The sequence below is a fragment of the Staurois parvus genome, unplaced genomic scaffold (assembly GCF_062004578.1).
Source record: "Staurois parvus isolate SC_StPar_1 unplaced genomic scaffold, SC_StPar_1.0 ptg000270l, whole genome shotgun sequence".
NCBI lineage: Eukaryota > Metazoa > Chordata > Amphibia > Anura > Ranidae > Staurois > Staurois parvus.
Window position 1 is genome coordinate 2,696,246 of NW_028318066.1, and position 20,945 is coordinate 2,717,190.

At 42.6% G+C, this 20,945-nt stretch overlaps 1 protein-coding gene across 1 annotated transcript in view; it reads right to left on the bottom strand.

The window, feature by feature from the left end:
• Nucleotides 1–20,945, bottom strand: part of LOC149459183 (uncharacterized) — a 262,257-nt gene that overhangs the window by 227,574 nt on the left and 13,738 nt on the right. The window contains exons 5-7 of the mRNA XM_089681550.1: nucleotides 17,994–18,203; nucleotides 16,328–16,543; nucleotides 11,210–11,425 (exon numbers count right to left, since the gene is read on the bottom strand). Of these exons, the coding sequence (XP_089537676.1) occupies nucleotides 11,210–11,425; nucleotides 16,328–16,543; nucleotides 17,994–18,203 (642 nt within the window). The remainder of the gene's footprint in view (nucleotides 1–11,209; nucleotides 11,426–16,327; nucleotides 16,544–17,993; nucleotides 18,204–20,945) is intronic.

A 20,945-nucleotide genomic window follows, 5' to 3' on the forward strand; every position in this document is an offset into this window, starting at 1 on the left:
GACTGATACATTGGGCGGTTCGAGCAACATGGATCTTGAAGAAAGAATGCCTGTTCACGTACGGATAGAGAACCTGTGATATAGGAAGTCCATTTGCCTAGGTATTGAGACTCCTTAGAGGAAGTCGGAGACATTATTAAATTTAGTTTGTCAAGACGTAGAAGGAAGTTGAGTTCCTGCTTAATGTCAGCCAAGGATGGAAGGCAGTTGGAGATCCACTTCCGAAGAATAGCCCGTCTTGCTATAAGTAGACATGAGGATATCCAGGCTTTGTTGTTCCTGAAGGACGACGTTTGAGATGAGAAGAGGCCAATGACTGGTTGTTCCAGGAAGCCAAAGAGGAGTGGTAACGGGTGGATAGGTAATCGGAAAGAAGTAATGACATGTATGAAGTTAACCACTTGTTTCCAGAATGCCGCAATGGCTGGACAAAGCCAGAGTCTGTGTTTTAATGACGGAGATTGACTACCGCATAGAGGGCAGGCTGAGAGAGCCGGATCGTTTTTAGAGTAGATGCATGGCATATAGGCACGGTGAAGAATCTTTAGCTGTTGCTCACGCCAAAATTCGTTGTGGTTGAAGGCACAGGTGGAGTTAAAGCCTGAGAGCAGCTGTTCCGCCGTCAAGCTATTATCGAACGCCTTGATCCAGGATTTTACTGCATTGAAGGATTCGAAAGGTTTGGCGCACAGAAGGTTTAGAGGTCTGTAGATGTTTGCTATTTTATATTTTCGAGACTTTGCCAAGACATCAATAAACGTCGACTGAAATCTAATTGCTTTATTAGGCACAACGGAGTTGACAAAGTTCCTTACTTGAAGAATGTAGAAGAAGTGGTGTGCTGGTAGTCCATAAGTTTGAAGGATGCTGTTGAGAGGTTTCGGTGTACCCGTTGAAGTATCGTAGAGGTGTTGTATCAGGGTTAAATTCTGAGCTGTCCAGGTACCATAGGCATCATGTAATTGCGGAGGGGTAAATGAAGGATTACGATGAATAGGGAGAAAGCGAGAGAGCCACGGAGAAACCCCCAATTTGCGCCTGACCTCCCTCCAAGTGATAAGGGTGTCACGAAAGAGTGTGTTATGTTTTAGATGCGCTGGCAAGGAATTAACATTGGAGTGCAATAGGGCCGAGAGGTCATAAGGGCGTGCTAGGGCCGATTCAATGCGGAAATTAGAGTACTGGGAGGAGTGGGTGAGCCAGTCCAGACTTATACGTAGAAGACATGACAGGTTGTAAGCTCGAACATTTGGAAGGCCAGAGCCTCCCTCACTACGTGGTAGAAATAGTTTGGCAAGTGCTATGCGAGGACGTTTGCCTTTCCAAAGAAAATTGGAAATTGCCCGATTCAATCTCGTTATGTCACTATGTCGTAGTAGAAGGGGTATGGTTTGAAGTGGGTAAAGAAGTTTTGGGAAGCACACCATCTTAAAGAGGTGAGATCTCCCCAAAAGAGACAATGGTAAATCCTTCCACATTTCCAACTCCCCAATAATTTTAGCAAGGACAGGTGTGTAGTTTAGTGTGTACAGAGACGAAGCGGACTTCCCTATCTTAATGCCTAAATAAGTGATACACCTGTTAGCGATTTTGAATACCGAAGTCTGCGACCATGTCGGGGCGCGCGCGTGGAATAGCGGAAGCACCTCACTTTTAGAGAAATTTATGCGAAGCCCTGAACAAAAGCGGAAGGAAGAAAAAATATGTTGAATATAGGGTAAGTCGAGGGACGGGTGCGAGGTAAAAATTAAAATGTCATCAGCGAACAGGGCAAGTCTCAACTCCTGATTCCCAATGGTGATGCCATGAAGGTTTGAATGAAATAATAAGAATCGTGCGAGAGGTTCCAGAGCCAAGTTAAAAAGTAACGGGGAAAGCGGGCATCCCTGTCTAGTGCCTTTGTGAAGCGCGATGGGATTGGATATGTGACCCGCTGCAATAACCTGGGCTGAAGGGGATGAATACATGGCTTGAATCACATGTAGAAAAGAACCATCAAATCCAAATCTCCGTAATGTTAAGAAAAGCCATTCAAAGTTAACGTTATCGAATGCCTTTTCGGCGTCTAAGGAAATGATAGCCGCATCATGGGGTGTGCCGGTCGAGGTTTGGCTCAAAACAGAGATCACTTTGCGGATATTTGACGCTGCCGAGCGCCCCTGCACAAATCCCGCTTGTGAGGGATGAATGAGATCTGGCAATATTGTTGCAAGGCGCGATGCTATAATTTTGGACATGAGTTTCGCGTCGAGGTTTAGCAAGGATATCGGCCGATATGAACCCGGTTCCGTCGGATCTTTGTCTTTTTTTGCAATCAGTTTGATATGTGCTTGAAGACCTGAGGGGAGATAGTTCCCTCCCAACTGAATACCTTGAAAAACCGATTGCAATGTAGGGGAGAGAGTATCAGACATGAGTTTGTAAAACTCGGCTGTGTAGCCATCAGGTCCCGGGGCTTTACCAGTCGTGAGCGATTTTATAGCTTGGGATATATCTGACTGAGTGATGGGAGCATTCAAAGCTTGGAGTGTAGCAGAATCTATCTGTGGCAGCTGGATGAGGTCCAGAAAAGAGGTGGCTTTACTAGTGTCTATTGGGTCCGAGCCGTACAGGTTTTGGTAGAAATTTTCTAAAATGGAAATAATATCTAAGGGGTCGCCCTGCAACATTCCCTGTGCATCTTTCAACGCTGTAATGAGAGTGGGAGTGAACGGTTTTTTGCAGAGCCTAGCTAGCAGCTTGCCCGGTTTATTGCCGAATTTATGGTAACGGAGGTCAATATGCGATTTATGCACGGCTTCCTGGGCCGCTGCCCAAGTGTCAAAATGTTGCTTGGCCTCCGCCCATGCTTTCCTATTTTCATGGGAGTTAAGACTTGCCATGTCCCTCTGTGCCTGTTGGAGACGCAGGCTCGCTGTTGTGTAGTTACGAAGAAGATTTTTCTTATACGTGGAAGTGAACGCTATGATTCGACCTCGTAGGACCGCCTTGCCCGTCTCCCAAAAGAGGTTAGGGTTTGTTCGATGTTGTGCGTTTGTGTCGCAGAACTCATCCCAGGCAGTGTTCAAAGCCCGGAGTAGGTCCCGATTGTTTGCTAGGAAGGACGGGAAACGCCAAGTGCGCGAACGATGATTATGTTGTGCCTGCTGAATGGAGACTGAAATCGGGGAGTGATCAGAAATCGCTATATCGTGTATAGCGGAGTCCCTAATGCTTTGTAGTGAGGGAGAGTTGACAAGGAAGTAATCAATTCTGGACAAAGTATGATGGACGGGGGAGTAAAAAGTAAAATCTCTACCATCTGGATGGGTCAGACGCCAAACGTCCGTAAGCTGTAGCGCTTCTGTAAATTCAGACAATAGTGAGTGAGTTGGGGAGAGAGCGGAAGGAGGAGGGCAACTAGGAAAGCCTGGTTTCAATTTGTCTTCCTGAGTGTTCATACATTGGTTGAAGTCTCCTCCTAACACCAGTGGAAGGTGCGTAAAATGTGACAGTTTTGAGGACAAATCTTGGAAGAACGGTTTAGGTGCAGAATTTGGTGCATAAACGTTGGCTAAGACTAGAGGAGAGGAATCCAAGTTAATGTGTACAGCAACGTACCGCCCCTCCTCATCCGTAACTAGCGATCTAATGTCTGGGGTGAGGCGTTTATGTATGAGGATAAGCACCCCCGCCTTGCGGTTGTTTGTAGGTGAGCCCAGTACCTGACCGACCCATAGTTTTTTCATGCGCGAAAAATCTGATTGGCTTAAATGAGTTTCTTGGAGAAACGCAATATCCGCTTTCAAGCGTTTGAGATGGCGTAGAATGGCCATACGTTTATGGGGTGATCTCAAACCCTTTACATTCCATGATACTACATGAAGCATGCGAATATAGGCCAAGGGGTGTTCAGCAATGAAATAGGAGCTCTGTAAGGTGGTAACTCAACGTGTTCCTTTCTAAGATTCCCGATCGCTCGTTGCATTGCTAAAGGTTGGCACAGCATGGGGTCTCCGGGTATGTGGATAGTGAAATGGGAAAAGCGACAGAAAGAGGAGGGGGAAGGGGAAAAAACATCTGTCAGAATGACCCAACAGGGGTCAAATACAGACAAAACATTAACAAACAGCATAAGTTTCATGGACTTCACATTATTCCGCATGATATCTTTGCTCCTTAACCTGCGTTACCGGAGGAGGTAAGATGTAAAACCTGCACCGAAGGGCAGCCTTGTCTATCAGCAAACGGGAAGAGAAGGGAGGCCCCAAATTATTGTGCGGTTCGGCAGCACCTGTGGGTGAGATGCAGCCCGTGCTCAACATCGGCACAGCAGTCAAGGAGAAAAGTAAATGCGCCATAACATTGTGAGCGGATATAAAAACGAGCCAAAGAACCTTAGGTGTATCTAAACAGAACGGAGCATGTAGGTAGCCACAAAATAAGACAGAGGAGTACCATTACATGAATCAATAACCGCTAAAACGTGAACCTGTAGGGAAAATTATCAGCGGGAATTAAGGCGGCCTATGCTTTGCCGGTGAGAAGTTGATGCGTTGGCGCTTAGGCGGCTCTTTTCGAGGACTGCGTTGGTCTCTCGGACCGGGGTCACGTGGTGACTGCTGTATTTGTCGAGGGCCCAGGTTGTCGGTTAAATTCTGCAGGAACAAAAGGGCTTCCTCTGGGTGTGTGTACGATTTGGGTTCCCCTGTGGGCGTGGTGAAGCGTAGTGTGGCAGGATATGCCAGAGTGAATTTGACCCCCTTTTGAAACAGTATGGCGCAAATTGATTGAAACGCTTTTCTTTTGCGGGAAACTTCTTGGGAATAATCTGCAAAAAGTAAAAGCTTATGCCCATCCAGCTGTAGGGAACGTGAATTACGGAATGAATTTAGTATAGCAAGCCGGTCCGCGTAATTGAGATATTTGACAATTATTGAGCGTGGCGTACGTCTATCATTGGAAGGTGCGCCTAGGCGGTGAGCCCTTTCGACCTGGCATGGTGTCAGTATGCCTAGTGCAGCAGGTATACGTTTAGAGCAGATTTCAGCTAGCAAGCCCGAATTATAGGATTCTGGGAGACCCACTACGCGTAAATTGTTTCTACGTGACCGATTTTCTAAGTCATCCAGTTTGTCCAGAATACTTTGTTGCTCACGTTTAGATTGTGTAACTCCTGCCTGCATAGCTTGAAATTCATCCTCCAAATCAGAGAGGCGGTGTTCTACATCTGAAATGCGCTTTACGTTTTCGCCGAGATCCCTTCTAAGTTGTTCTATGCCTTGGGTCACAGCCCTATCCACAGCCTGTGTAATGGTAGGCAATAATAGAGAGGCAACGGCTTGTGCAATTTTTTCATAGCCCTGCTGATCTGTAGGACTACAGGTGCCTGCATGCCCCAGTGCGGGGGTATGGGGAGGTTGTGGTTCCCTCCTACCTGATCCATGGTCTGTCCCTGGCTGTGTGTCCATCTCCACATTACTGCTGTCCGCCCTGGGACCTGTGGTGCCACTGCTGCAGCCGCCCTCAGCAGCGTGTTCGGCGGCCATCTTGGCTGCAGGAGAGGGAGAGACATCCCTCCCAGGAATCGCGGCGGGATCGTGGCCGGGTGCCGCCGGTTTCAGGTACCGATCCATGGGGATCGAGTAGCGGGTCAACAGGGGGCACCTTCGTGCCTAATGCTGAGGCTCTCCGGTGCAGGAAGCGGGCGTTATATGCCGGGGTATGCCGGAGCCGCGGGATACCGCCCCTGCTACATGCGGCGCCGGAACCGGAAGTCTTAAACTTTCACTTTTTAATACTTGTTTGCAAATCCTTTGCAGTCAATTACAGCCTGAAGTCTGGAAGGCATAGACATCACCAGACGCTGGGTTTCATCCCTGGTGATGCTCTGCCAGGCCTCTACTGCAACTGTCTTCAGTTCCTGCTTGTTCTTGGGGCATTTTCCCTTCAGTTTTGTCTTCAGCAAGTGAAATGCATGCTCAAGCGGATTTAGGTCAGGTGATTGACTTGGCCATTGCATAACATTCCACTTCTTTCCCTTAAAAAACTCTTTGGTTGCTTTTGCTGTATGCTTTGGGTCATTGTCCATCTGCACTGTGAAGCGGCGTCCAATGAGTTCTGAAGCATTTGGCTGAATATGAGCAGATAATATTGCCCGAAACACTTCAGAATTCATCCTGCTGCTTTTGTCAGCAGTCACATCATCAATAAATACAAGAGAACCAGTTCCATTGGCAGCCATACATGCCCACGCCATGACACTACCACCACCATGCTTCACTGATGAGGTGGTATGCTTAGGATCATGAGCAGTTCCTTTCCTTCTCCATACTCTTCTCTTCCCATCACTCTGGTACAAGTTGATCTTGGTCTCATCTGTCCATAGGATGTTGTTCCAGAACTGTGAAGGCTTTTTTAGATGTCATTTGGCAAACTGTAATCTGTCCTTCCTATTTTTGTGTTTTTGAGGCTCACCAATGGTTTACATCTTGTGGTGAACCCTCTGTATTCACTCTGGTGAAGTCTTCTCTTGATTGTTGACTTTGACACACATACACCTACCTCCTGGAGAGTGTTTTAGATCTGGCTAACTGTTGTGAAGGGTGTTTTCTTCACCAGGGAAAGAATTCTTCGGTCATCCACCACAGTTGTTTTCCGTGGTCTTCCGGGTCTTTTGGTGTTGCTAAGCTCACCGGTGCGTTCCTTCTTTTTAAGAATGTTCCAAACAGTTGTTTTGGCCACAGTAGATGTTTTTGCTATCTCTCTGATGGGTTTGTTTTGTTTTTTCAGCCTAATGATGGCTTGCTTCACTGATAGTGACAGCTCTTTGGATATCATCTTGAGAGTTGACAGCAACAGATTCCAAATGCAAATAGCACACTTGAAATTAACTCTGGACCTTTTATCTGCTCATTGTAATTGGGATAATGAGGGAATAATACACACCTGGCCGTGGAACAGCTGAGAAGCCAATTGTCCCATTACTTTTGGTCCCTTAATAAGTGGGAGGCACATATGCAAACTGTTGTAATTCCTACACCATTCATCTGATTTGGATGTAAATACCCTCAAATTAAAGCTGACAGTCTGCAGTTAAAGCACATCTTGTTTGTTTCATTTCAAATCCATTGTGGTGGTGTATAGAGCCAAAAATGTTAGAATTGTGTCGATGTCCAAATATTTATGGACCTGACTGTATATATATATATATATATATATATATATATATACAGTATACACACATACACATATACACACACGTTTTTGAATTTTCTTTTCTGACATGTTGATGTCATAACTTTCACTTGGATGTTATAAGTTACACTGAGTAAATACAGCTGGATAAAACAAAATCTGATTGTTTGATTGCTCCTGTGGACAGGTGTCTTTTATACAGGTAACAAAATGAGATTAGCAGCACTCCTTTTAAGAGACTGCTTCTAATCTCAGCTTGTTATCTGTATGAAAGACACCTGGTAGCCAGAAATACTGCTGAATGATAGGGGATCAAATACTTATTTCCCTCATAAACATGCAAATCAGTGCATAATTTGTTACACATGCATTTTTTAAATGTTTTGTTGTTATTTTGTCTCTCAGTGTTACAATACACCTACCATTCGATTTTTAGACTGATCATTTCTTTGTGAGTGGGCAAACATTCAAAATCAGCAGGGGATCAAATACTGTACTTATTTCCTTTACATATATATATATAATATTTTTTTTCTTTTTTTTTTCTTTACAAAATGTATGCACAAACAAGGGTTTGAAACATATATTACAAAAGGTCTTATTGTCACAGTCTCCACCCTCGCCTGCTCTCCTTCCTCCCCCCTCTTCTCAGTCACAGGTGGCAGCAGCAGCTCCCCCTCGCTCCCCTTTGATCCTCCCCCATCCCTTCCCCTTGCAGATTCCTAACTTAACTGCACAAGCCTACATCAAAGGCTGTGCTGGATGGAAGGAAAAGCCCCCTGTGGTGGGGTTAGCACCTCTTCTAGGAGAAGCCACTAAGGAGTCGGACACAAAACTGGGCCTGAATGGGGATTCCTCACGTGCAGGCCACCGGGGTGTCCCTGCGTGCCCCCCCGGTGGGCGCAGCGTGGGCCCGGGGCTTCCCCCGCTCTGTGCCTGCTGGAGACAAAGGCCGCACTCTCTGAGCATGGCCAGAGTGTGGGGGGGCGTGCCTCGTTGCCAGGGCAACCAGGAAGCGTCCCACTCTGGCATAAGAGGAGCGGGACCCGGGAGGTTGTTGGTCCCCTGCATGTCGCCGAGAGTAGCTGTTGGGAGGACTGAGCTGAGGCCAGACCCCCACAGCCCAGACCCCGCTGAGTACTCTGCTGATCCCAGGGGGGCTAGAGGTGCCTGCTGTCCGCTGTGTGCCCAAGGATACTCCTGCCTGCTATCCGCTGTGTGCCAGAGGTTACTCCTGCCTCAACTGTGAGTGCTCATATCCTCCTGTCTGAACTACTCCCATTGGATCTCCATATTGTCCCTGCCTGGACTGCCCGTTGAATCCCCCTATTATCTTGTCTGGGCTGCCTCCACTGAATGCTCCTATTTTCCCTGCCTGGGCTGCCCGGGAATCCCCCTATTACCTTGCTTGGACTGCCCCATTGAATGCTCCTATTTTCCCCTGCCCGGACTGCCCGTTGAATTCCCTTCTTGCCTTGTCTGGACTGCCCCATTGAACACGCATACCTTTCCTGCCAGGGTTGGCCCATTGAACCTCCCTATTACACTTGCCGGAACTGCCTGCTTGGATTAATACTTGCTCAGACCATCGCTACCCAAGTCGCCCTATCGTGGGCTGGATTACAACTGTTTTGGGCTCCTCCCCTCTCTTCCCCCTTTTTGGGTACCCGGATGCTACCTTCCTACCCTGATTGAGTGTCTCCCCTATTTCAATAAAACTTTGTGTGTTTATCATCCTCCGTGTGCGTTCTGTCCTGCCTATGCTTCCGTCACACTTATACATTAAGCTGACCTTTTTCATGTGCATATTGAAAAAGAAAAAACACAGGAAAACTATAGTTCTTCTTTAATCCTGGCTTGAATCAATCCCAAACACCATTTTAAATGACCAATCTGGGGACTAGAAAACAGCACTGTACATCCAGGAATAGATCATCTGAAGGTGTGAAAAAATTGTAGAATTCATATGAACTGTTTTTCCATGATTCCCAATTAAGTCAACACCCCCTCATTTATGTTGAGTGGCAGTCAGGGAGTAGAAAACCCCCTCTGAGTGGGGTGGTTCTCCTGGGACTCTCATCTTGCATTGCTCTTCTCAGTATAAAATGACTGCTTTACAGGTAGAACTTTGTTTCTATGAAATACCTATACAATTTTAGCCTGCATTTACCTACACTAATTTCAGAAGCCCGTTTGCACTAGTTCTACAAGCAGGACTGGATTTTGAAGTTGATAAAGCTGCAGGGTTGCCATCTCATCCCTTTAAAACTGAAAACATATTAATTACACAGGTCCTGTGGCTGATTAAGGTGGTAATTAAACTCACTTAATGCCTTATCAGCATTAAATTAGCGTCAGAACCTGTGGATTTAATCTGTGTTTTCGTTTAAAGGGACAAGGTGGCAACCCTACAAAGCTGTCTGAGGCTATGTAGACACCCACTTGCACTTTAGGGCAAACTATCTGTTTATTCTCTCATTTTAAAGGAGTCTTTTGCAGGTCTATCCCAGGTCAACAACTTTTTTTCTTTTAACCGCTAGCAAACCCGCTGCAGTGTTTTTACTGTGGCAGGGCGGCACCTGTGCGCTCAGCTCCGTCTTTTAACGTTGCTGTGCAAAACAGGTTGGGGGCATGCGCGAGGCGCGTGCCCACCCTACCCGTACTGCCGACCGTGGCAGCGGGTGTCATTTCCTGCTGGGTGTCAGCGATTACAAGTAATCACTGACAGATAGCAGAGCTGCAATGTAAACAATGCAGCCGTGCTATCTGTCAATTCAGAGCACGCTGAACCTGAGAGAAGACTTTGTCTCTCGGGATCAGTGTGTTCCTGTGAAGTACACACCCCCCACCCACTAGTAAAACACTCCCCTCGCACAGTTAACCCTTTCTTTACCTAATAAAAGTTAACCCCTTCCTCTCCAGTGCCATTAGTACAGTGTCAGTGTTTTTATTTTTGCACTGATCACTGTATTGGTGTCACTGGGGATGTCAGTGACCCCAAGTCAGTTCCCCCCCAGTGTCAAAATGTCCGCCACAGTCCCGCAGTCCCGCCATAAGTCGCTGATCACTGTCATAAATCTCTGATCACCACCATAAGTTGCTGATTGCCACCATTATTAGTATAGTAAAAAAAAAATCCCAGTATCTTTCCCGCCATTTGTAGACGCTATAACTTTCACGTAAACCAATTAATTTACACATATTGGGATTTTTTTAAGCAAAGACATGTCGCAGAATACATTTTGTCAGAAATTTATGACTAAATTTGATTTTTACATTTTTTACTGGACATGTCCAAAAAGTCCAAAATATTTTTTTTTTCTCAAAATTGTCAGAATTTTTTTTTTATAGCGAAAAAAATAAAAAATGCACAGGTGATCAAATACCACTGAAAGAAAGCTCAATTTGTGGGAAAAAAGGATGTAAATTTCATTTATGTACCGTATTGCATGACCGCGCAATTGTCCATTAAACTAGTGCAGTGCTGTATAGAAAAAAATGTAAATGTAAATTGCAGTATCTATACCATAGTTTGTAGACACTATAACCTTCACACAAAGCAATCAATATACACTTATTGGGATTTTTTTTACCTAAAGCATTTAGCAGAATACATTTTAGCCTAAATTTATAACTTTGAGTTTACTATATATTTTTTATAGCTGAAAGTAAAAAATATTGTTTTTCTTCAAAATTTTTGGTCTTTTTTGTTCATAGCGTGAAAAATAAAAAGCACACAGGTGATCAAATACCACCGAAAGAAAGCTCTATTTGTGTGAAAAAAGGAAGTACATTTCGTTTGGGTTCAGCATTGCATGACCGCGCAATTATCAGTTGAATTAGTGCAGCGCCAAGTAGCAAAAAGAGGCCTGGTCATTAAGGGGGGTAAAACCTCTGGAGGTCAAGTGGTTAAAGAACATTTATAAGGGGCTTTCCAGCCATCTGACACACTTGAGTGATACAACTTCTTTCCTTTTAGCTGTGTCTAATTTATGAGAGGGAGAAGCAGAGAGGCTGTAGAACTGAGTCTTACCTTGTTTTTTACATGTAGCCGGTGTTTGTCCAGGTGGAGTTTTTGTTCCAGCAATCTCTTCTCCAATTGCGTTAACACACCAGCAGTACCCGGTGCTGCCATGGCACTGCTGTGGTTGGTAATCGCCCTTTTCATCACACCGAGAAACAAAACGACCTGTCACTTTCTCATCTACTCCTAATCCTTCCTGAAGCTCCTTCAAGCATTTTGGCAAGTCTGTCAATATATACAGGAAAGACCAGAGATTACAGGGAACATACTCATAGGTGTTTAATTGTCCAGAAACAAAAGCAGTGTAAAAAGTACACTGCTTTTCTGCTTTGGTAATGTATTAAGGTGTATTTAAACACTCTGTACTGCCTGTGCAATTTTCAAAAGTTAATTCTTTTTTTTAATAAGCACTGATTCAAATTAGCCACTTTCAGTTTTAGCATTTTTCACATATATATTAGAATCAGAATTTTTTGCCAGGAAATTACTTATGACCCCAAAACATTATATATATTCTGAAAACAGAGGCCCTGGAGAATGAAATGGTTGTTGTGGGAATTTTCCATAGCACAAAATATTTGCACAGCCAAATCAAACACAAATTTTCAAGGAAAAATACGCTTATATGAATTTTAGTGCACAAAAACACATTATAAAACTCACTTTTTTGGTAAACTATAAAAGATAATATTGAGTTCAGGAGATATCAAAATGTCAAGATTTAAAACTGTAACTTTGAAAAAGTTCAAGCTTCAAGCATTTTTGGCTTCAATAGACTTTAATGAACACGCCTGAAAACACACAAAAGCGTGCAAAAAATGCATGTATTGCACATTTTTCTTCCTCTAGTTACTATCTTTTTATTGGCTAAAAGACACTCAAGCAAAAACATTCAGAAACACCTTTACAAACACTAAAAAAGGCCTGTAAAAACTACTAGAGATGGTACGGTTTGTGAGTCTGTGTACATGTGTTTTAAGAGTACATGTGTTTTAAGAAAGTCATGTCATGAGGTTTACTAGGAGTAGATAAAAGGGAACGCCCAGAGTCTAGTGAGTGCAAACTGGAAGGTGATTTGAAGGCGTTTATTAGGAATCACAAGTTTAACAAGCCAGCGTGTTGCGTGAGAACAAAGGTTCCCCCTTCTTTAGGGCTGTTGCTGCATACATATAAATGAAGAATAATCTCTAACAGGTGTGTCTATTAACCTCCCTAGCAGTCTGATTATGTCTATATTCCTGTGCTCAAAGCGGTACATTTTTTTGCATGGAAATATGTCGTTTTTAAAGTGTAGGCCTGTAATTTTTAGGAATAACTCGCTGAAATCTGTCCGAAAACAAGAGTCTAGTAAACATCCTGGGTATGATAAAATTTGAAACACAAAATCATAAATTATAATATAATAAATAATCATAAAAAATAATAATATAATAATAATACATTTAATTCAATAATGTAATCAAACCAAAAACACTGAAATTTGAAATATAGCGCCAAGTTCACACATCACTGAGCGTAGTCGCAAAATCGTTTTCAGTGTCTGATGATGAATTTCCCCACGATTCATTATCACTCAATTCTGCAAGTGGTTCTAATTTACTATCGCTGTTCTCTAGCTGGTCTAAAACCACTTTTGACCTAAAGGGACACTTTTTGGACGACATGGACATTTCTCAGTTTCCAGGCAGAAAGAACAGTAAAAATGCAGGCAGGGCACAGGACAAAGCACTAGGGACAAAATGTATGTGAAATGCTTTGATACAGTAATGTTTTACTATGTGATTTTAGTGTATTGAGTGAATGTCACTTTTAAAATTTTGGAATTTCCCGTCGGTTACGTCCCCCATACGTCCCGTACGTCCCGAAGCTTGCAGGGAACGTAACCCGGAAGACGGATGCTGGCATCGGCTGGGGGAGATGGCCGGGGATGCTGCAGGGGGGACATCGTGGGAGCGCAGGACAAGGTAAGTGAAACAGGGATCCCGGAGCAACGCTGCAGGGTATTCCCGAGTGTAGCTCGGGGGTACAGCTTTTGGTACTGAACGTTTACCCTGAGCTACACTCGGGAATACCACCAGAGAGGTTAACAGAGACCAGAAGGAAGGATGTCTGAGTGTCAACTGAGTTAGCTGAGGCAGCATGAGGTTGGAATTGTTGAAAATATATTTGATTCAAAGTGATACTAAATGCTAGTTTTTTATTTATTTAAAATAACAAACATGTTATACTCACCTGCTGTGTGTGTAGTGGTTTTGCACAGAGCAGCGTTGATCCTCCTCTTCTTGGGTTCCCCCGTAGGTGATTCTGGCTCCTTCCCCCTGAGAAGTGCCCATAGCAAGCCGCTTGCTATGGGGGCACTGGTGAGTGCTCAATCCCAAGCCCGGCTCTCTGTGTCCATAAGACACAGCAGAGTGTGGCTCGACCCCACCCTCTGCTCCGTCCTCCTCACTGGCTGTGACTTGATAACAGTTGGAGCCAATAGCTCCCACTGCTGTGTCTCAGCCAGTGAGGAAGGAGAGACCAAGGAGAGATCCCGTGCACACCACTGGACCAAGATCGAGCTCAGGTAAGTACTAGGAGGGCTGAGGGGACTGCTGCACACTAAAGATTTTTCACTTTGATACATAGAATGCATGAAGATAAAAAAAACCTTCAGCCTTTAGAACCACTTTACTTCAATTTTAATAACTAAAATATAATATAATATAGCATATATATGTCACAAGGCCTGAGAAAGAAAATAATTTCTTTACACAAGAAAGGTGAAGGCTACAAGAAGATCAGCAAAGATATATATATATATATATATATATATATATATATATATATATACTGTATATATACACACACACAGTATCTTACAGAAGTGAGCCCACTCCTCACATTTTTGTAAATATTTTATTATATCTTTTCATGGGACAACACTGAAGAAATGACACTTTGCTAAAATGTAAAGTAGTGAGTGTACAGCTTGTATAACAGTGTAAATTTGCTGTCCCCTCAAAATATCTCAACACAGCCATTAATGTCTAAACCGCTGGCAACAAAAGTGAGTACACCCCTAAGTGAAAATGTACAAATTGGGCCCAATTAGCCATTTTCCCTCCCCTGATGAGACCAAGATAAATTTAGTTGGTTCAGATGGTGCCAAGCGTGTGTGATGGCAACCAGGTGAGGAGTACAAAGACAAGTGTGTCTTGCCTACAGTCAAGCATGGTGGTGGGAGTGTCATGGTCTGGGGCTGCATGAATGCTGCCGGCACTGGGGAGCTACAGTTCATTGAGGGAACCATGAATGCAAACATGTACTATGACATACTGAAGCAGAGCATGATCCCCTCCCTTCGGAGACTGGGCCACAGGGCAGTATTCCAACATGATAACGACCCCAAACACACCACCAAGACAACCACTGTCTTGCTAAAGAAGCTGAGGGTAGGGTGATGGACTGGCCAAGCATGTCTCCAGACCTAAACCCTATTGAGCATCTGTGGGGTGTCCTCAAACGGATGGTGTAGGAGCGCAATGTCTCTAACATCCACCAGCTCCATGATATCGTCATGGAGGAGTGGAAGAGGACTCCAGTGGCAACCTGTGAAGCTCTGGTGAACTCCATGCCCAAGTGTGTTAAGGCAGTTCTGGAAAATAATGGTGGTCACACAAAATATTGACACTTTGGGCCCAATTTGGACATTTTCAGTTAGGGGTGTACTCACTTTTGTTGCCAGCGGTTTAGACATTAATGGTTGTGTGTTGAGTTATTCTGAGGGGACAGCGAATTTACACTGTTATACAAGCTGTACACTCACTACTTTACATTGTAGCAAAGTGACATACCTTCAGTGTTGTCACATGAAAAGACAATAAAATATTTACAAAAATGTGAGGGGTTTACTCACTTCTGTGAGATACTGTATATAAATATATATACATATACATTGCTCCAAAAAAAATTAAAGGAACAGTTTGAAAACACATCAGATCTCAATAGAGAAAAATACCATGCTGAATACTGATATGGGCAGGGTAATGTGTTAGGAATGTAAGGATACCCCATCGTTTGATGGAAATCAAAATTATCAACCTACAGAGGACTGCATTCAAAGAAATCCTGAAAATCAAAGTGAAAAAATGATGCAGCAGGCTAGTCCATTTTGCTGAAATTTCATTGCAGCAACTCAAAATGGTACTAAGCAGTATGTATGGCCCCCACGTGCTTGTATGCATGCCTGACAATGTCAGGGCATGATCCTAATGAGACAACAGATGGTGTCCTGGGGTATTTCCTCCCAGATCTGGACCAGGGTATCACTGAGCTCCCAAGGTCTGAGGTGCAACCTAACAGCATTGAATGGACCAAAACATGATATCCCAGAGGTGTTCTATTTGATTTAGGTTAAGCATTTTGTCAAATCTGTCAATATGTGCAACAAATATACAAAGCATGTATTTTGGCATAAACCAGTTGAACTAATGCTGAAAAGTAAAAAATAGATTCTGCCCTTCAAAATTCTTGCTTAGTGGGATATTATACACATACATTACACTTTCCAAGACTTCATAATCCATATCCATGACATTTACATTAGGTCGGTGTCTTTCATATTTGAAACTAGAAAAAAAATGTTAAAAAGTCTACAGTTCTCCTGCAATGGATATATCATTACAATGCACGCTTTTGCTCAAATCAATATGGCGCATATCAGCATCCCAGATTAACCACTTCCCAGTATAATTTAAGCTAATAGAAAAAATAGCTGCTCCCGAGCTCCTACATGTGACCTAAAGTAAAGATTGCAAGCGTGAGGGCTATTAGTAGTATTGTGTGTGTTTTATGTAATTGGCGATAGAAGTATGTTCTCAGATAGACCATCAGTAATATGAGAGTACACGTGATCTGATCTGCTCTTGTGATTCTAAGAGAGACCATATGGATAGGTGGGTGGTAGCACAACAACTTGGCCTATGGTAGAAAGAAGTATAAATTTGATCATGCTTGCAGGGCAACATCGTGCTTATCAAAGTCATCACTCACCATCAACCTCTCCAGAGTCAATTAATATGATTATGTAAATAAGTATATTTATGAGAGGGATATGCAGATAAGTTGTAGAATTGAGTCACTTACCGTGTTTTTCACATGTAGCCGGTGTTTGTCCAGGTGGAGTTTTTGTTCCAGCAATCTCTTCACCAATTGCATTAACACACCAGCAGTACCCGGTGCTGCCATTACACTGCTGTGGTTGGTACTCGCCCTTTTCATCACAGTTAGGAACAAAACGACCTATCACTTTCTCATCTTCTCCCAGAGCTTCCTGGCGTTTTTTCAAGCATTTTGGCAAGTCTGTCAACATATGGAAAAGACACAGGAAACACTAGAGATTACAGAGAACACAATCAAAAGTGTTTAAACGTCCAGAAACAGTAGCAGTGTAGTAAGTACATTGCTTTACTGCTGTGAAAATGTATTAAGGTGTATCTAAACCCTCTGAAATGTCTGCGTAATTTTAAAATCGTAATTCTTTTTTTAAAGGATAAATTCACCTTTGGGAACATGTTACATGTTCCACCCATTTTTAGGGTGGAACATATAACATGTTCCCATAGCTGCAGCCGTGCCTACCCCCCCCCTCCCCCGACAGTAAAGGGAAACTTCTCCCTGTACTATCTGTCAGATTTAAAAAGCATGGCCGTGCAAGGCTCCACCCTCAAGGCAGCATCTCTCATTCACAGAGTTCTGTGAATGAGTGCCTACAAGTCCTGGCAGTTTTAGCGGCTGTCGGCTTGTAGTTTTCAATTAACTACCACAATGCTGTGGAGCACCATGGTAGTACATTTAAGCTTCAGAATATCTGCTTGACCGTACATCCCATACAGCAAGCAGATATTCTGACAGGTCTGTAGTAGACCTGCATGGCATCAGGGATGAACTGATTACTGATGCAATGCTTTCCAGGCTCCTGCAGACAAAAATAATAAATTCACATTTTTTTACCTTTCAAAAAAATGTGCATTTATTATTTTTGTCAGAAAGGTGACCTTATCCTTTAATATCCACTGATAAGTGGGTGGCAGGAGGAGGGCTCCTTTGCAATTCCTGTAAAAGTGATAGTCAGTTGTAGAGCTGCTCATATCACTTTTACATGAAAGTCAATATACAGCTTGGAGGGAGCTGATGGCGAACTGGAGCTGTCTAAAGGCCTCCTTCACATCGGACCGTTTTGTAGCTTGTAGCGCCAAAATGCTCAACATCAAAATCTCTTGGTTTTCAATTGTGCCATAAAGTGTACTGTTGCTTGTAGCTTGGAAAAGTACAAGCTTCAAGCATAAACTTTAATAAATACACCTGAAAGCACAAAAAAGTGCACAAAACCACATGTGTTACCATTTTTAATCCCTCTAGTTACTAACATTTTATTATCAAAAAATTAAAATAAAAAACACTAATTCAAAAATGCTCAGAAACACCTTACAAACATTTAAAAACTACCTGTAAAAACTAACAAAGATGCTCAGCCCAAATGTGAGTGAGTCAAAGTGCCACACAAATTGTACTGCTTTGTGAGTCTGTGTACATGTGTTCTAAAAGAGTCCTGTCATGCGGTTGGTAATGTTGATTTTTAATATTTGATTTATTCCATTTTAATCATAAAATAAAATTAAAATATATGTAAAAAAAAATATAATACTATTTTCATATACTGTATATGCCTAATAAGAACAGTATAAACTTTCTATTATTTCAGGTGTAGATATTTTTCTGATGTGTTCCGTGGCCTAGAATGGAGTCTTACCATGCCTTTCACATGTAACTTGTGCTTGTCCAGGTGGAGTTTTAGTACCAGCAATCTCTTCACCCATTGCCTTAACACACCAGCAGTGCCCAGTGCTGCCATGACATTGCCGTGGCTTGTAATTGCCCTTTTCATCACACTGTGGAATATAATGACCTCTCAGCTTCTTTGCCAGAGCTTCTTGACGCTGCTTCAAGCATTTGGTCAATTCTGTCAACATATACAGATAAGATTAATGATAACCAAAGCTCTGTGCAAGAAAAAGTCTCCAAATTCATGAACAGGCTTAGGAACTCATGAACTGGTGGCAGGAAATGCTAAAAGTTGCAACCTGTAGACAATGAATGGATACGCTTTAACCTGAGCAGCTTGTTGAGCTCGTTGACCTTTTTTATTACCCTCAGGTACAAAGACATTTATATTTTTCCAGCATTCTTTATTGCACTACAGAGTGCTGTCATCCTAACATGTTTTAGGCATTGGGAGCTTGAGGAAAATACATTTATTTGGGCTTACAGGAGTAAAAAAACGACAATAAACAGTAATGTTATTTATTAAAATATTGTGGTCTTGTAAAATGGAGCTCCAACTGGAGTTATACTGAACCTTTAAGAAACCTAGGTATCTACATGCTGCACTACATTGAAAGAGTTCCTCATTTTCTCCAACAATACTACTCCAATTTCCAGGTGGAGGTATAGATGTGCCAGAAGTTGGTAATACACATGTACAGAACTGTAATGGAGAGACTGCAAAAGGGAAAACAAGCAGTAAGAAGAGAGGTTTCTGGAAATTAGATGAAGCTCAAAATTCCTTTTGGTGTCTGCATGCACATGTGTTATATATCAAATGAATCACTGTTCCTGTGGAATCCTGAGGATCCTAGGTCCAGGCTGTACATAGTGTTACAACTATTGTATGGTGAACTTATCCTTTAAGTCTATACATAATCGTTTTCAGTTACAGTTATTGTAGTTTCTCTGAGAAAGATTTTTAATGAGAACCCATAAACAACATGGCCAGCTGTTTGTGGGTACCTGACCATCACACCTATATGAGCTTGTAGGAGGTCAGTACTTAATAGTTGCTGTTTTGGTGCATTTTACAAGAATGTTTCACTAATCAAAAATAAAAAATTGCTCAATTCTTTTATACATTTTGTTATATACACTCCTTATGGCCAAATGTTTGTGAGCATCTGACCACTAGATATGAGCTGGACTGCCCTGGGTTCAGTTTGAGCAAGGTTCTTCAAACTTCAAATGAGTTTTGAGGCTGAACCCAAACCTCATTGTAATGAATGGGAGCTGAAAATATCAAATTAAAAATGCCTATTTCCTGTGCTAATAGGCGATATGATGTCAGAAAATAGCATGGGTGGCATGGGCACTTCCCTGGGGAACATAGTCTAATGCAAAAAAACAAACACTTTTTTTTTACTTCCATTTGACCAGGAGCAGTGATTTTTAATGCTTAAAATGAAATATTAAAAATATCTAATTCCTTTAAATAAAATGCCTGGGGGTGACCTAATCTTGCCTGTGAAAGAACTCATCTCTGATGTACAGAATGTTCTCCATAGCATTGACATCTACAAAGAAAAACATGTTTAAAATTGCTGGTAAATGACAATTAATTTCCAGCTTCTTAGAAAAAAAAGATAAAAAGGGTCTGTTTGTGTTTTTTTGGGGAAAGGGGCTTTTGAAGATGTCTGTGTGCTTATTTCATTGTTATAAATGTCACTTTTGCTGTAGCACAACATACAGCAAGAATGAAAAAAAAAATTGGCACCTTCTCAAAATTGTAAGAAGCAACAGCATTCCAAGTTTGTGATGGTGGAGAATTGACTCAACCTTTCTCTTGTGTGTCTCTGTGTGCCACATGGAGCATGGAGAAGAGAAAGAGCAGCAAAGAACTGTGAGGATTTGAGAACAAAAATGTTGGACAATCTCAAGGTTGCAAGTCCATCTCCAGAGATCTTAATGCTCCTGTGTCCACTGTGCACAACATTGTCAAGAAGTTTACAGCCCATGCCACTGTAGCTAAGCTCCCTGTAAGCAGACAAAAGATGAAAATTGATCAAAGATTGCAACAAAGGATTGTTTTAATGGTGGCTAAAGAACTTCGATCAACTTCTAGACAAAGTCAAGCTGATCTTCAGGCACAGGGTACAACTGTGTCAGCTCATACTATACAATCTTGTCTATATTCCCATCGCACAGATTCCTGGAAACATGGCTCATCAATAGCAGGTGCTGTAGCAACTACCAGCTGGGACTGGAAACATAGGCAAATGTACATATTCGCCAGCACACCATGGATCTCCAAATATGGTCCAAAGAGGTTTTTATTGAGAAGATTTATTTATAAGAAGATCCGGGCAGGACTCCTTCATCAGGCATGTGATAAAAGTACAGCAGTGACTATACAAAATATATATACACAAACCACCAAACAAAACCAAGAAAAAGATCCCCACCCCCCTCCTCTGACTTCTCAGGATGTCATAATCCTGCCAAAATATACCAAATTTCGTTAGAGATAGTCCCAATGCACATATCCCTATGTATGTTAAAAATCACCTTATGGCATGCCCAGCAGTTGTGGCTTAAATGCGTATTGTTGATTAGGCACACTAGCCAGATGTGCCGATCAGAAAACACTGGCGAGACTCAGAATTGCCATTGCTAGACAACAATTGGCAGCCACCAATCCGAGTGTGTGTAGTGTGTCATGTGCACACAGTTACATGGCAGTGGGAGATGCCAGGCTGTGGGCTGCTGTTGTCATGGAGAGGAGTGATGTCATTCAGTCGGTGAAAATACACATGGCTGTGTATTGAGTTATTTTGAGGGGACAGAAAATTTACACTGTTATACAAGCTTTACACTGACTACTTTACATTGTAGCAAAGTGTAATTTCTTCAGTGTTGTCACATGAAAAGATATAAT